Genomic DNA, 17,243 nt, shown 5'->3' on the forward strand with positions numbered 1-17,243 from the left:
ATGGTGGGAATTAGTGCTTGTCCATCTTTACAAAGGTCATGACAACTCCATGATGTATAATATGAGTAGTTGAAGGCAAGAGAAATAACCCATATACCTGACAAAGCTAGTAGCAAGAGTCTGAACTTTACATCTAAGTCTTGTAAGTGATCTATTCTTATATCATTTTTTAATGAAAGATGTTTAAATTTTAATTATAAATAATTAAAATAATTATTGTTAATTTTTTAATTAAAAAATTAATATTTTAATTTAAAATATGTTTAAAAATAATTATGTAATATTATATAATAAAAAAATTATCTAAATACCACTTTTTAAAAATATAATCAAGCACCACCACTCCCCCAGGGCTTGGTTCAGGTGGCAGTTCGAATACTAGGATTTCGTCTCACGAGGTCAGCCAATGCGTGCATCCCGGGTTTGAGTCTGGCCTTGAGCCCCTAAATTTACCAGCTCGTGGTGGGGTGGGGTGGGGCCGCCATCACGGGGCGTGGGATTAGTCATGACCTGTGCGGCGGACCGTAAAAACGGACGTCGTTGACTGTTGTGGACACCCTACGATATTCCAAAAAAAAAAAAAAAAAATCAAGCACCGCTTATAGTTTTTAATTTTTTTTTAACTCAATGCTAATTATCAGTAGTTATTAAATTTAATATTTTTTTAAAAAATGTATATCTAATTAAGTGACTCCCAATGACGTAAATGTGTATTAATTAATATATTAAATTTAGAAAAAAAATTATCCTTACACAAATTTTTAATTTTTTCAAATAAAATATTTATATATATTAAAGTATATTTTTCGATATGCGTCGCTAACATATTATTAAATCGTTCGGTGGCTCATTTACAATCCTATGGTGACGTGGGCATGGTATCCTTGGGGCGCATCAGATTTTTGGGGGGATTGGCTGCGTGGCGGCCACAGCCATCAATGATCTCCCACCTGTACTTTACAAGATGTACCGCTCAGAGCCTCACGCGCTCAATGGCGAATCTGTAATATATCCCAACACCAGTGGCATCTACGTATCCCGTCCCCAAGTCACCAAACACGCCACGAGCTGGTGGGCCAAAGACCTAGGGGCCAAGGAAGAAAGATTCGAACTTCGAGAAGAGAGAGCGAGCGGGCATCGCCGGAGCCATCCGCACAGAGAGCCACACAAAGCTCCCCTCTGCCTCACTCGTCCTTTGATGGCCGCCCCGGCTAGGGCTTTCATCTTCTCCCGCATCGCCGACCTCTCACTCAGACCCCTCCGTCTTTCGCCGCCGCAGCCACCTCTACCTCCGATTTCGCGCCACCTCGTCTTCAAGCCGTTGTTACCTCCCGGCGGGAAGAGGCCTCATTTCTCAGGCGGGTGCGGCGGAGGCGGAGGAGGCGTCGTGAGCTGTCTCGTCTCCGGTGTAGACGGCGGCGGCGTCTCTGACGACTTTGTTTCTACCAGAAAGGCTGGATTCGAAAAGGAATTCTCGGTCATCGCCGCTATGCTCAAGCGGATCGAACCTCTCGACACCTCGCTTATCTCCAAGGGCGTTTCGGATTCTGCCAAGGACTCCATGAAGCAGACCATCTCTACAATGCTAGGGCTGCTCCCGTCCGACCAGTTCTCCGTTACTGTTAGGGTTTCGAAACATCCTCTTGATCGCCTACTCGTGTCATCGGTCATCACAGGGTAATTCCTTTAACCAGCAGCTAAACTTTTATGTTCACAAATCCTCAAATTGAAGATAGCGATTTGAGTGGTGTTTTCTAGGTATACTCTGTGGAACGCGGAATACCGAATATCTTTGATGAGAAACTTCGATATCTCGCCCTATAGTTCTGAGAGGTCCGACTGTACAGAGCAGCGTGAGGTTTCAGAAGCGGAGTGTGAGGAGAGCCAGGGTAACGACGGGGAGGTTCACGTGGGTGTTGATGGGGATGATGACGATTTGGATGAAAGAAATCCCCAAAGTCTTGGGGATTTGCCTCTTGAGGCTTGGGACTACATACAACAATTGCAGTTTGAGTTATTGACTGTTAAGAAGGTGAGGTTTTGTTCTACCTGTGGTGTAGTATAATTTTTCTTTAACTGCTGCCTGTGCTGCCTTTGGATTCGTCTCTGAAAAATGAAATTGTGATTGCGGTTAACTGAAGAAGAATTTAAAGCTGTGAAAGTTGTAATATGAAAAAAAATGAAGTGCATGAGTTCAGATGAGGATTATAATGATTGAGGTTATAATAGATTATTGAAGATAGTTATGCTAGTCTTACAGGCCTTGGTGACTGCATCCCAACTCCCATCCTCACCCCCCCCCCCCCCCCGCCCGCCCCTCTATTTTAGTTCTATCTCCCACCTAATGGAATGTCTCCATTTTGATTAGTAAAATTATGTCAGATTATGCATATATTTGGGATGTATTGATTAGGGGCTCTTTTACACTCTTTAAATATTTTTCTGGCATTGAAGTCTGCAGTAGACATTAGATGAACAGAGAAAATAACTAGTGAACTAGATCAACTGTGGATACTTCCTTTGGTATTTGTGAAACATATTTTACCCAACGTTTTAAAAGGCTTAATCGAAGCTCGCCTCAAGGCAAGGCATGCCTAAAACGCCTTGAGGCTTAATCTAAAATACCAAATCCCAAAAAGGCGTATGCATTTGCACAAAAGGCATGGGTTTTTTGCCTTTTTACTTGAGGCTTACGCATTTTGGGTGTGTGATTCTCAAGCAAGGTTTGGCTAGAAAATATTAACTATATGTTTATATAAAAGTAATGTCATAATATGAGTTGATCTCTAAAACTCTTGACCCTCAACCTTTCCAAAAAAATTTAGCTGTATCTTAGATTTTGAAAAATTATTTGAACTTTGGAATGTTATAACTATCACTTGTCATGATTTACGCCATGAAATTAAGTTATCACTCTTTTTGAATGACCAACAAGTAGTTTGCAAATTATTTTTGTTTTACATTATATTTGTGATTTTTTTTTAATTTTTCTTAATATGTAAACTCACATATTTTTATCTAAAATTAAAATCCCAAAAGGCTTATGCCCCCAACGTCTTAAGGCTTACGCTTCGCCACTTAAGGGTTAGAGCACCTTGCCTTACGCCTTTGCCTTTTAAAACATTGATTTTATCTATAAGCTCCATGTAATCCAATATGAAATAAGATTACAAAATACTGCTTCTACTTGTGGGTTAAAGGAATGCCCTTAGAATCATATGAAGGGGAAGCATTTTACTTCTGATTGAAGCCATAAATTTTTTGTATGCATGTACATTGTTGGGACTTTGAATTGAAAAGTTAAAATAAGAAAAAAATAGAGTCAAGGTTTCTTAGAATAATTGTGCCGCATACCCTCCTCCTTGCTGTCCCTCCTTGTTAGCCGTCAGCAGAACACATGTCCGTCATTTGGATTTCCAAAAATTCTTTTGAGAATCTTTTGAGTTTGATTGAAGAAAAGTGTTGTTATGTATGAGAAAGTGAAGTTTCTGTTATGTTGGTATTGGAATTCTTGCTTTTCACACAATGAGTTTCCATTTCCTAATGATGAAGTTACGTACATTTTAGACCATTTTTGAGGATTTGAAGATTGGGTTATTTAAAAACCTATTTTGGTCTTTTAATTGGAGCATAGAAATAGGAATTCTGTTTTGCTCATTTAAGCTGATTAGAACTCATGTAGATTAGTCTTACAAATCCCAAGAACTCCTTTTGTGTCCTTTTTCTATCATACTTGCTTCTGTTATCCTTGCTTTCATGTGGTTGGTGAGTTCCAATTTCTGGTAGTATGTTTCTTACAAGTTTTCCATGAGACCCCTAAATTTTTTGGGTTGGGTCCTATATTTCTCTGTAGTGCCACTTTCCATTCTCAATTATTAGGCATTTCGGATTCTTCAATTGTTGTGACTTAATTATGCATGGTATGCCATGGAGGTGCACGCGCCCAACTCAAGAAAATCATCCTGCATTCTGTAATACAAATGAAAAGAGATTCTCGTTGCATGTCTCACTGCTAAATGCCACTCATATGCCACCTGAACTGTTACATGGCTCCTATATTAAACAGATAGACATGTTGAGCTACCTTGTTGGAACATATTATAGATAAAAATAAATAGAGGAAGAATGGTGGTGGCAGGTTGCAACATGAGAGACATGTTGAACTACCCTTTTTTCATCTATTGGATTGGGTCCATGTTTATAATTTCTCCAAATCAAATAAGAGTTGGCTTTTTGCTGTCCTAGATTGGTATAGGTCTAAGTTTGTAAATCCAGATTCCAGAAGAAGAAGAAGACTGACGATCTCAAGAGAATTCCCATGTCTGGTGATCCTATATGAGACTACTCAGACTTATGACCAGCTGTTCTAGAATATGAGTTTGATAGGAATGTACTATATGAAATTGAGAAATGGGATATTTTGATCTCTTAGTTGAATAAAAGTGGCATGGACACCTTCCAGAATTGCTGTATTGGCAACTGTGGTTTAAACTGACGGGCTAACTGTATGCACTGGAGCTAAAATAGGTCAACACTGCAAATATGCTAGCTTGGCTGACCTGCAAGTAGTTAGCCTTAGTGTGACTTAGTTTCATGTGTTTCCAAATTGTCCCACTCCCACCCCCCCTCCAAAAATCCACCCTTGTTGTGTGTTACTGGGTGGCTGAATTGTGTTTTTGACGTCATTGCAATCGTCATTATGCTAGGCTAATATTTGTCATTTGCTCCTCGAAATGGTGGGTAAGTTGCTTATAAAATTTGTTTTGTTAATTGATTGATATTTGACATTCATAAGCTGGAGTTATGTGCAGACACCCATGCTGAAACACTTATGAATGAATTTAAATGCTTTATGTTTCCTTTATCATGTTTATAAGGAATGACTCTTGATTCTGCCACTGGGAGCTGATCAGTGTGTGTTGTCTCAGGAATTGAGTGTGCAGAAGCAGGAATATAGGCAAATGGAAAATAACAGAGAAAAAAACAATAATTTGTTGGAGTATTTGCGGTCCTTGGAGCCTGACATGGTAATGACTAGAATTTTTCTTAAATCTGAAATAGCACTTTCTGCTCATAGTTGGATTTGTTTGTATTATTTTTAATAGCGGAGTCTTTTTCTAATTATACACAATTTGTTTCACAGGTGACCGAATTATCTCAACCATCAGCAATGGAAGTGGAGGGAATTATTCATGAACTTGTTCAAAACATATTGCAAAGATTTTTTAAGGATGATACTAGCACTGGGATCACAGAGAATTACCAAAATGATGATGATGGAACTTGTGACGCCATTACCACTTCCCGGGATTACTTGGCAAAATTACTTTTCTGGTTAGTATATTGCATCTATCTTGTCTTAGTGTGCCTTTGATTTCTTCATTTTAGTTCTAAATGAGCCCCTTTTGTGAGATGAGATACCAATAATACACAACCAAGAACCTGCACGAGTAAGGCTGGAGGTAGAGATCTAATTGAGAAAGACTTTGGGGGCCCCGTGGGGGGGGGGGGGGTTGCACTTTGCAAATAGGATTTGGAACTCATCAATTGCATAGTGCGGTTGTGGGCCCCAATAGTGGGGCACTGCATCATTTTGAACACTGATATTATAGTCTGATTGGTGGATTCCGAATCTCCTGTGTGGTAATCAAGCTTAATCTAGTTTTCTGATACTACCATTGGAACATACTCTTATTTTGAGGTTTGGGACACTACTCGGGAGCCTCATCGAGCTTAATTGAGATTTTGTAATTTTATTATTTTTTATATTGTATAAGGAATACAACACATAGTTATACATATATTAAATATTATGTATATTATATATTTAATATTATTTATAATCAAATTGAGTCTCGCAACTGGGTCAAGCTTGCTATGGATTACAGGAACAAATGTAGTTGAACGAGACAGCAGGCGGGTTACACGTTCCACTGTGCCGAGATGTGAGGTGCTAGAAGGCGAGCGGGCTCGCCGTTAACCTGCGCCTCTTGTGTTTCGCTCGTGCTTCTCACCCAAGAGGCACTTCACGCAAGAGGTTCGAGTCAGAGTTGAGTCTGAGTATCCCACATTGTTGCCTTGAATGCAGCCATGGGAGAGACCCTTTCCTCTGAATATTTCTTGACTTAATTAGGGAAAAAGGTTAAGTAAAAGATAGATATGTTGAAGTGCAATAAATTTAAGGCAACTGGGTCAAGCTTGAGTTCAACAATTATAGGATCAATCAAGTTCGAGTCAAGAGTTGAGTTTGAGTTAGGGAAAAAAGGTTAAGTAAAAATTAGATATGTTGAAGTGCAATAATTTTAAGGCAGCTAACAGTCTTGACTAATTTTCATAAAGTGTTATTATAATAGAATTATTTCCTAGCTCAACCTTCTGCCATTACTTACCTAGGAATACTGATTTTATTTCTGCTGCATCCATAAATATCTTCTTGTATGAGACCAGTTCTTATCTGGATTTGTTGAATTAAGGTTCCCTATATTTTTTATGACAGGTGTATGTTATTGGGTCATCATCTAAGAGGCTTGGAGAACAGGTTGCATCTAAGTTTTGTTGGACTGTTGTGAAGAAAGTAGAGAGAGAGAGGCATGTATAGTCTTTTCCTTTTCATTGTCTTTTTGGTTTTTTTTTTTTTTTTTTTGCTGCCTAAACTCATATGTGTGATTATCATGTTTCATTTTTGTTATAAACTTTTCTTTAATATCAATTTGCCTTCAAATAAAACACATTCCATTCAAAACCTGAAGACTTTGATTTCTCTTGCAGTGGCCATTCTCTTTCCATCTGCCAATGTTCTCTAATTCGAAACAATTGAAACTCATGATGGTTTCTTGTTTTGTAATTAACAATTAAATAGTGTTTTTTTTTTCATACCAATTTCTTTTCAATCTTAGGGTGGTTTAGGGAAGTTACATGATCTGATCTTGTGTTATGTTAATGGGGTGGAGGGCTAGGGTTGTGCAAGCTTTGAAAGCATGGGACATTGCAAAGATAATGCCCCTAATCCCCATTTTATTTTGATATAAAACCGATTTTTAGGACCCCCCCCCCCCCTCCCCCAAACCACAACACAGGGAGTAAGGAAACCCTCATTCTTGCTCAGCAGTAAAAAAAAAAAAAAAAAAAACAAAACCATTCATCCAAGCCTTAGTTTGGCTCTTTTCTAATGGTTGAAAAAAATTTATTCTGGTGAAAAAAGAGTTTAAAAAATAAATAAATTTAAGATGTCTTGACTAATGTAATGAATTCAGGGACAATTTCGCAATATTTTTTTTTAAAAAATAATTAAGGAAGCTCATAGAATAAAATGATTTATTGAAAAATGTTTCACTTTTAAGTTGTCTATTTAGTAGCTGAAATTTTGTGTGTTGAATAGCTTATGCTAGGCTTTTACTTTGGAAAGGGGTAGTTTATGCTGAAGATTGTAATAGTATTTTTAACAATTTAAGCATCTTGTCATTTTTAGTGGCTTGTAAATATTAGATTTTCGTGTTTAGGAATAGTTTAATTTTTGTGATTATGGTTTATAAATCAATAAGATCTTAAAAATTAATCATTGATAAAATTTATATATATATATATATATATATATATATATATATTCAATTATGACCTCTACGGCAGCAACAAAAGAGAGAAAATTTTGAAACTAGCTATTCATTTGGAATTAGATAATTAAGAAAATAGTTATATATATATATATATATATATTTTTTTTTTTTTAAAACTGGGATCTATTATTTCTTATAAATAAAATGTTTGATATGGTTACTTATTTTATAATAATATAATAACTAATTATAATTATAGTATTAAAATTAATTTATTTCTGAGAACGTAATCTTAGAAGCAAATCCATTGGCCTTGAGCCTCCGGGGTTGCAAATATCCTGAAAATATTCTCATTTGAAAAGAGAAAAACGTTCAGCCCAGGAGGCATTATTAATTTGTCTAATTTTTAGGAATAGGAAAATAAATACTGTACATCAATATGGCTGAACTTTCAAAACCCTCACCCCAACCTTTCCTTTTTGTATTTTTTCCATTGGCCATACGATTCATTATATATAAAATGAATAACCAAAGAAAATGATAATGAAATATTACTATTATGATTTCGGCTCAAGTTATTTTACCTTGTCAATTCTCTTTCTACTATTTTAATAGTCTACAAATTCATTTTAAATAAAAATTATAAATGTTTAATTTAATTAAAATATATATACTAATTATTTGGTGTACTCTAATATTCAACAATCAATTAAATATTTTTCATAGTGAATTGGGGAAATGGGTTTGCGGGTGAAAAGATAGGTCAAAATTTGATGGATAACTTATAACTCGCTAATTTAAATCGAATTAGAATTTAATACAATTCAAGCTGTTTATAAACATACCAATTCAGACCGATTTGTTTATTAAACCTGGTCCAAGTCGAGTCACTCCTCAGCGACACGTTTTTTTGCCTATATATATATATATATATATATATATATATATATATACGCATTTCAAAATTAACCCGAATTTGCTACCACCCACACCTCGGCGATAAAGATTGATTCAGAGTGTGAGGGATGAGTGTAAATGAGTGCAACATTAGGATGACGAGGAGGACCACTCTGATCTTCGCCGGAGTTCGGCACGAGAGAGAGGGGAAGAGAGCCCAAAACTAGAGAAGAAACAGAAAGTGAAGAGCGGAGCAAGGCGTCACAGGCTGCTTCCTTCGTCCGCTTCATCGGAGCCTTATCAAGCGCACGACCCCTGTCGAAGTCTCTCCTAGCTTCCCACTACTCCCAGCCTTATTCGCTGGAGATCTCAAGCTTCGTCGGAGCCCTAGCAGACTCACGACCCCACTCTTACCTCTCTCCCAGCCCTCTTCATCCTGTTCGCCAGACATCTTCGGCTTGCAGGAGGACGATCTTGGCTAGGCTTGAAGCCTCTTCTTTGTTGAAGCATCCTATTTTATACCAAGTGGTCGAATCGAAGCTCTTCTCCGATTCTCTCTTGAAGGGTCGAAATATTTGGGTCTCTGCTCAGAGTGAATCGCGTCTTTTTTCTCTTTTGATCAACTCTTTATGTTTGATACTCCTATGTTTTTTAACTCTTTGCTTGGATCTCAAATTTTCATTAGTTTTGATGGCAATTGTCAATTGGCGACTAGCCTTGAAGCTTCTTTGATGGAAATCATAAAATTCACAGGAACTCGTGTGGGCACCTGTCAACACAAATTAATGGAGAGCAGAGTGTGTATATATATTCGGCCCATGGATCCGTTTTGCCACCCTTTAACTAAAATGGGTGACACCATCCCCTCCACCAAAATAAATAAATAAATGAAAGAGGAAACAGTGGCTCCATCAGCCAAAATATTTTCCCTCAAGTTTTATCTTGCCCAATAATTGATCAACCGGAATTGTTATGGCACGAGAACTGGATAAAAACAAAAACTCTTCTTCATTCTTTGTATCTATTCCTTGTTTCATTTACAAAAAGAATACTGTCCAACATCATGAAAAAATCAACAAATAAAAAAAAAAAAAACAAAAAAAATGAACTCAATCAATTGCAGCATAATGGTAATCTCTCCATTAGCTACTGGCGATGGAGAATGGAGATGAAGATCCCAGTGCCCTGTGTCTGTAAAGATCATAAGGAGCCCAAAAACGATCAACAGAGCAGGGCTCCCCTGCATCCAGCCTCGCCCATGGCTTCCCTTTCCCACTCCAATGCAGCAAGCTCACCGGCCCCGGATGCAATTCCCTGCAACTGCTCACCACATTGTCTCCCCCAAGCCCATGCTGGTTCCATCTGTGATCAATCCCCTCAACCTCGCCGCCGAAAACCAGCAAAAATGGCGGAAGAGAACCCAATTCATAAATCCTCTGTTCCTTCTGAATCTCCATCCACTCTTCGATTCTCCTCCTGCAATCCCCATCCCTCCACCGCCGCAAATCCATCACCATCACACCCGTGTTGAAATAACACGCCTTCTTCCCCGCAAAAACCTCCTTAAACCTCCGCTCCGACCAGAACTCGCCGGAAAAGTACTTCGTGAAGTTAGCTCCGCAGTACTCCGGCGCTCCGATTACCTTCGACCCAGTTAGGGGCACACTCCATAGATTCCGGATGTCGTCGACGACGATGACGTCGGAGTCTAAGTAGATCACGCGGTTAACGCAGGTTTCGAGGATTTCTCCCAAATAGCTTCTCGCGTAGTTTAGGGGATTTTCCAGAGCTTGACGAACAGAGGAGGAGATTAGATTGTTGACGAGGCGTTCTTCGAACGCGTAGACTTTGAAATTCAAAGAAGGGAATGTGGAACGGATGATCCGAGCAAGCTGGGCGGGTTTCGCCGGCGCCGAATCGGAGGCGACGAAGTGGAAGAAGATTGATTCAGGGCAGGAAGTATGTTTGAGAATGGAGTGAACGGCGGCGACAGAGCCTCTCAAGTACTCCAAATCAAGCGTCATTGCGATGTGAACGAAGGAGGGGTCAGCGCAGGCCGGGTCTGCGGTCTTCGCCCCCGGCGAAACTGGACATTCGGGGCCGTTTCGAAAGTCGGGCGCTTCCGCAAACGGCCGTAATGGGTCTGCAATCAGTCTTGTGTTGGGAAACGGTCGAATGGCCTGGATAGGAGTGAGAAACAGAGAAGCCAAGACGAGGAGGGTGACCGTGAAAGCCGGGCGGAGAGGAAACATATCGGTAGTAGTGAATCGAGGAACTGTGGGGTGCGATGGGCGGGGCAGGGAGGAATGAGATTTGGCTGGGTTGTTGAAGTTTTAATATGGGGAGAATTAATTGGAAGGGGGAAGGGAGGAGGAAACAGAGAACCATGGACGCGTATATTGATTACTGTATTTGGGTATTGTTGTCGTGATCATGAGGACTGTGCAAAGAATAATGGAAATGCGATTGGAGGGGGAGGAGGGGTGGTTGGTTGGAAGGTTCGCGTACATTTTGCGTAAAGAAATTTCGAAGGGCAATGATGTGCAATATTGTATTGTGGAAGGGGGAAGCCATGTGTGGCCACATGCAATGATCAGTACGTAAAATTTCAATCTCTCTCTCATCTCCAGACTGGTGGTGGGAATATGATAATGGAGGGGCGACTCACGTGGACAGCTGTGCATGGCGGCGGCGCCCAGAGTTGAATCGGAAATGTATGCAGTGCACGGGAATTGGGAAGGAAGTCATGGACTAGTTTTTACACGTTTTGTTATTATTTTATAATAAAATATAAAATAATATTGAAATTTTTTTCTTTTACAATTTAATGTTCAGGTAATTTCGTAACTTAGCTTTGTAAGATTTACCACCTAACATGCCAACTAAATTTAGGAATACGTGCACAGCGGACAAATTTTTTTATTTTTATAGATTTCATTTGGACGTCTTGAAATATATATACACACATATAATACTTCACTTTTTCGTCCTTAGAAGATGCGTTTGAATAACAAATGTAGAAATCTTATCCCACATTACTAAAAGTAAAAATTTTATTTTAATATAATTAAAAATTATAAATGTTGACCTTAAATAGTGTCACTCTTTTGAAATTTTTTTTTTTCTTCTCAAATTGAAAACAATTACAACTATGGTGAGAGAGCATTGTGAAAATGCGTATGAGTGTACATGAAAACACATGCTTTTATTTTGGTTTTAAATTTTTACCCACTTTATTCGATCAACTTATTTACAATCGGTTGGTCCCAATTCAATTGTTGACATTGTTAATTTAATAACTCCTAACATCGAATGGAAAAGTCCAACAAATGCTCTCTAACGTAAAAAAATTTTAAATGCTGATTTTTTCTTTTTCTCTTTTCTTTTATTGATTCACTGTAAGAACCCGACCCGACGTATGTTGATTGAATAAATGAAAAAAGATAAAAAGTTAAATTTTGTAGGCTTCGTCAACGAAACCATTGTTCTCATTGATGAAGACCCTTATACTCTTCGTCGCCGAAATTCAGAATCTCGTCGATGAAGTGATACCGAACATGTTGTAAAATATCGGAATAGGGTTCATCGCCGAAGGAGCCAATTCATCGACGAAATGTATGGATGATTTGTCGATGAAGGCGCCATCTTGGCGACGAAGTTGGCCGGGTCAAAGGGGCTATAAATATCAATTTCTCTTGCTTAGTTGCTAAGAAACCTCAAACACACACACACTCTCTTTGTCTAGAACCAGTGGGATCTCTCTCTCTCTCTCTCTCTCTCTCTCTCTCTCTCTCTCTCTCTCTCTCTCTCTCTCTCTCCGATTCTTCACTGTTCGTTGCCTAATTCGACGATCCGACGTTACTGTGTATATCAGGGGAGGAATCTCTTCGAGAATAGTGGATCGAAAAGTTGTTTCGAGGATTTTCGGGTTTTGACCCAAAACCGATGTAAGGGTCCGATTTCATTAGTTTCAGAATATGTGTAGTAGTAAGAATTATAGTGAAGTATAGTTCTTCGATGTTTAGGCTTTGGTGTCTCGGTTCGTAGTTTTGGAGCCGTAGAGTTCGTATTTTGGTATTCAGGAAAAAGTAAGGGGATTCTATTTATATCAGTTTATTTTTGAAATCAGGATCGATAAATCTGTAGTTTATGATCATATGTATATTTTGGTTACTTATTTGGGAAAATTTATCGGGTGAAAATGCGAGATTTTCGTGTTACAATTTTTGGAAAAATTTAGGGATTTCGAGTATCATCTCTATTTTGTTGTAGAAATCGTATGTTGTATTAAAACTGTTTTATATCAGTTTATTTTTGAAATCGGGATCGGTAAACCTATAGTTTATGATCATATGTATGTTTTGGTTACTTATTTGGGAAAATCTATTGGGTGAAAATGCGAGATTTTCGTGTTATAGTTTTCAGGAAAATTTGGGGGTTTCAGGTATCATCTCTATTTTGTTGTAGAAATCGTATGTTGTATTAAAACTGTAGTATTAAGATGACTGTACTCATATTTGTATTAAATTGTATTTTTGAATTGAAAATGATATGATTTGTTGTATACTAAATAAGTGTGAAATGAACTGTTGTATGTAAAATGTTCCAAGTTTTTGTAAAACAGTTAAGGACAGCTAATTACCGTACGTTGATGAGTATAGGACATGAGTTCCAAAATTGTTCCAAGTTTTGTAAATCAACTAGGGGTGGTTAATTACCGTACGCTGAATTAGTTAGGGGCAGCTAATTACCATGCGTTGACGCCATGTCTCGGCTAATTACCGTGGGCGAGACTGTCCAACTCTATATCTGAAGGTGTGAAATATCGTTTGTTCTTTCCAGATGGTCACTAATGGGTGTGCGCTACACCGTAGTGACAACGATATCGCTTTGAGGCTTCGATTATCGCAGGTTATCGGGTGCTCGTATTGGCAACGTTATCGCTGTGAGGCTTCGGTTATCGCGGGGTAATTGGGCAGTGACGAAAACCCTAAACAGATGCTGCGAACGACCAAAATACGGATACAAATGTCGCTGTGTTCTCGCTACTTAGAACAGGAGTCCACCTCCACTTGATTACAGTACCAAGATTGTACGCGCACATCGCTTCCATCCACTTCGGAAAAGTTTAATAAGACATATCTCAATCACCGAATACTTAGGCAATTTCCTTTTGTTTGCCCAACCAAAGCTTCTTATACGAGATCGAATAGCCGAAGCAACGATATATGAACTCTTTTAATGTGGCGATTGATGTCGATGCATCTCCCCTGATCATATTCACTATCTCCCTAGCAATGAGAGACAATGTGATTTGGTTATGGTCCTGTGAGAGAAGTTTGTTCAAACACATATGCGGACCACTATATTGGGTGATTTCGAATAATCGGTGTTTCATCTGATACATTGCACGCACTCTCCATCCGCAATCAGACTTCTTACACCTAGTAACCCATAACACTGGGGTAGACTGCACAACGTGGAAGTCATGGTGGGTTCGACCATGATATATTCGCACTGCCGCTATCAACTGATTTTTCGAACCGAATAGCATCCCCCTACTCAGCTCAAACGATTTATCCCAACGAGTAGCCCGTATAGGAAGCTCCTCGTCACGTGACAAATCTGCAACATCTATGTCAATTTGATCATACATAGGAGGTTCGTCCATAAACTAGGCGTCGTACATGGCATCATTCGTTTCACCGGAGGGATGAGTTCACATCATCGAGGAACTTATTTAACCCTTCACTCGTTTCCTGCTTGTACGTGTCATATTGTAAATTAATATCATTCGTAATGTTCATCCCCTCGTCTAACGCGTTGTTCGCAATGGCGAACAACGATCCTAGACCTTCTGCCGGAACTTCTTTGCAACCTCCCTGATCATTCGTGTGAAGAACAAATCTTTCGTACGTCGGCGGCTCAAACGATGATCCCGGACATTCATTGAAATCTACAACAGGCATCCCACCAATCTCCACGATTATATCATAATGACGTGTCTATTGGGTGTCTTCCTCTGCTTCAACCACACGCTCGGCAGATGTCCCCGTATGCCTATCCGCGGCGACACCCATGTGAGGAATGATTTTGACATATAACTACACAGTTAAATATGTCGTACTTACGCAGTGTGCATCCAACACAATGCGCATATCGTAATCATCAGTTATGATAATAGCCTCATAGAGGATTGTATCATTATACTTTCGCATAGGGTATCTTGCGGTCACCCGCAATGGATATTGATATGGATCAATATGCAAATATTGATATATTTTTGAGTACAATTTATTTAATTTACACCTATGACCAATGCGAATTGGTCGAACTGGCGTAGTACTATAACTAACACCCTCTACTCCGGTGATAATTCCCCCCATAGACAACAATACCGTCACCGGAACACTATTCGAGCTTCCTGCCATTTAGATCGACCTCAGGAAATAGTAAAAACCTATGAAAAATAAAATTGTATAAGCGCATGACATAACGTCTCGTTTCATTCATACTAAATTCTATTCTAATTAGAATATTAAATTAAACAAAACAAATCTTATTCCTTAATTCTAATTCATTTTAGATCCGTTAGAAATAGGATTTTTGGGATAAGGAATAAGCAACCTATGGATAAATCCAAATGACCCTTTCTTAAATCCAAGTGATCTTTTCGCAGGGGATTCGTTGAATTTCAAGTATTCGGTTTTACCAATTAGATACAGAGACTTACTTCGCATTTGGAATTACATAGAAAAGACTATTTATCTCAAAGAGGTCTACTGAAAATTTTGGGAAGACGTCAACGATTGATAGCTAATCAACTATATATATTATGATTCGTATTGTTATAAGCAAGCAATAAACTTCTCCGAATTCATATTGTGAGGACGTGAGCAAGGTTGTTAAAATCAAGATCCTACGCAGGATTGCTAGGTTGGTTTGCAGGATCAGATCATAGAATTAGATTGAGGATCATAAAATTCTACTAAATACATCAATAAATATGAAAAATGATTTGCATGCTTTTTCATCAATTTCTATCACATAAGCCTATTGAAAAAAGACAAGAGCACAATTTTCAACAAAAAACAGTCAAGAAATTAGCATACAACATGAACATCCATTTTTCTTTTTAAAAAAATTTTAGCAAACAAATGCTAAACTATCAAGCCAACTTTATATATTTACAATTATTCGCTATTTGAATCTGGACCAATTGGTTTATTGCTTAAATAAGAATGTGTATCAAGTACTTCACGTCACCCAATGACTTCTTTATCTACTCAACAAAACAATGTAGTACTTGACTTATTTTCATTAGCATTATCACGTGAAAAAAATACATAATCTATTCTTGAATTGAATGTTTCCATCGCTAATTTGAGACCGTCTAGCTGACCATACTTAAATTTTAGTCAAAAACCAAGTTATTATTGTAACATCCTTAAATTCTATCCAATTTGTTTTTTATTCATGTGTATAAATCCATACCTAAGCAGCGGGAATATAAATCATACAACCATTCACATATATATACTATACAATACCAAAATCCAGTGTATATTCACCATAGCCAAACAAGACTAACCCCTCCAGAATCATCTACCCAAAAATATACACAATTCTGTCAAAAACTTACCCTATAACCAGGGTAATCAACACTCTCTCTATCCGCGAGCCTGATCTGCTCGCCTAACTGGCTCACTTGAAAAATATTAAATTAATGGGGGTGAGTCGACGCCCAGTAAGTGGAAATATGCTATTACTAGTGTGTGACAACTAAGTTAAAAATACTTTTAAATAGTAACTGAACTGTAATGAAATGAATAATCTGTAAAGCATATCTTTCTTTCACAATTTAAACTATACTGTATCGTCTGTATTTTCTACTTTTCATACTGATAATACCATACTATACTTATCATATATTGTAAAAACTGTATACGTATACATAACTGTGCTTTATCCCTGGGACTCTGTACGTCATGATTTGACCTCTCATGATAGGGTTGTGCGGCTCGTAGGCGGGACTTAACCTAGTCAGCCCTCCAGGTAAGTCATCATACTCTACACTACCTCAGTCTGGCCAAACTACATCCACTCTTAAGCGCGGGACTGGCTGCTACCTCGTCTAACCAGCCCCCTCAACCCAGCGTACTGGGGAGCTGCATCCACTCCGAGCACAGTTAGACAGTACCCACACATTATCTAAAATATGTGGTTGCACTCTATCTGTATATAGCAACGGTACCGTGTTTTGTAACTGTATATGTCAGTAATCTTTCCACAGGGATCTTATATATATACATATATACTCTTTTACTGTTTTCATCATGTTCCCCAAAATTACCATAATGTTATCTTTATGTACTATAAATATTGTAATCTCTGTATACTATATCTGTAGCATCTTGATGCTACCTCTGTATATCTATTTGTATATTCTATCTATATACTCTGTATGTTATGGTAATAGGAAAAACATGGCATGCTATAACACTATACATACTGTTCTGTATAAAACTGTAATATATATACTGATATGAGTAAAACTGTATACATGTATATGTATATATTTATCTGCATCATGAAACTATTCGTATAAAAGCTGTATATGCATGTAAATTTCTCTGTATAATCTCTGTGCATTCAGTATAGTATGATACATTATAAAAGCTGTATAAATTCTTCATCACGTGAAAATCTACTCGGGCCATACAAGCATTTAAATTCATATTCTGTAAATATTATATAATAAACTAGTATAAATATGTGTCTATGAAATTTCTA

At 38.0% G+C, this 17,243-nt stretch overlaps 2 protein-coding genes across 4 annotated transcripts; one reads left to right on the plus strand and one right to left on the minus strand.

Moving 5' to 3' along the window:
• Positions 1 to 1,049: 1,049 nt before the first annotated feature.
• LOC131167966 (uncharacterized) lies at positions 1,050 to 16,876 on the plus strand. Of its 3 annotated transcripts, none has more exons than XM_058127069.1 (6): positions 1,064 to 1,677; positions 1,759 to 2,032; positions 4,929 to 5,027; positions 5,144 to 5,334; positions 6,497 to 6,588; positions 16,461 to 16,876. In XM_058127069.1, the coding sequence occupies exons 1-5, from the start codon at positions 1,199 to 1,201 to the stop codon at positions 6,567 to 6,569; spliced, it is 1,116 nt and encodes a 371-aa protein (XP_057983052.1). In that variant the 5' UTR covers positions 1,064 to 1,198; the 3' UTR covers positions 6,570 to 6,588; positions 16,461 to 16,876. The 3 variants fall into 3 exon arrangements, with proteins under 3 accessions (XP_057983056.1, XP_057983052.1, XP_057983055.1); XM_058127072.1 differs by lacking the exon at positions 16,461 to 16,876 and adding an exon at positions 6,769 to 6,914; XM_058127073.1 differs by lacking the exon at positions 16,461 to 16,876 and having other exon boundaries at positions 1,050 to 1,677; positions 6,497 to 6,748.
• LOC131167967 (probable galacturonosyltransferase-like 10) lies at positions 9,436 to 11,044 on the minus strand. The gene has a single exon (XM_058127074.1). It carries the CDS (start codon positions 10,700 to 10,702, stop codon positions 9,593 to 9,595), a length of 1,110 nt encoding a protein of 369 aa, XP_057983057.1. The 5' UTR covers positions 10,703 to 11,044; the 3' UTR covers positions 9,436 to 9,592.
• Positions 16,877 to 17,243: the final 367 nt, after the last annotated feature.

This window comes from Malania oleifera, chromosome 11 (genome assembly GCF_029873635.1).
Source record: "Malania oleifera isolate guangnan ecotype guangnan chromosome 11, ASM2987363v1, whole genome shotgun sequence".
Lineage (NCBI taxonomy): Eukaryota > Viridiplantae > Streptophyta > Magnoliopsida > Santalales > Ximeniaceae > Malania > Malania oleifera.

What these genes read in the sequence shown, in the direction of transcription:
- LOC131167966 (XM_058127073.1), top strand. Translation starts at nt 1,199, where the DNA reads ATGGCCGCCCCGGCTAGGGCTTTCATCTTCTCCCGCATCGCCGACCTC. An exon ending in AGTTATTGACTGTTAAGAAG is followed by an intron (nt 2,033 to 4,928) that starts GTGAGGTTTTGT and finishes GTGTTGTCTCAG; the next exon opens with GAATTGAGTGTGCAGAAGCA. An exon ending in TTGGCAAAATTACTTTTCTG is followed by an intron (nt 5,335 to 6,496) that starts GTTAGTATATTG and finishes TTTTTATGACAG; the next exon opens with GTGTATGTTATTGGGTCATC.
- LOC131167967 (XM_058127074.1), bottom strand. Translation starts at nt 10,702, where the DNA reads ATGTTTCCTCTCCGCCCGGCTTTCACGGTCACCCTCCTCGTCTTGGCT.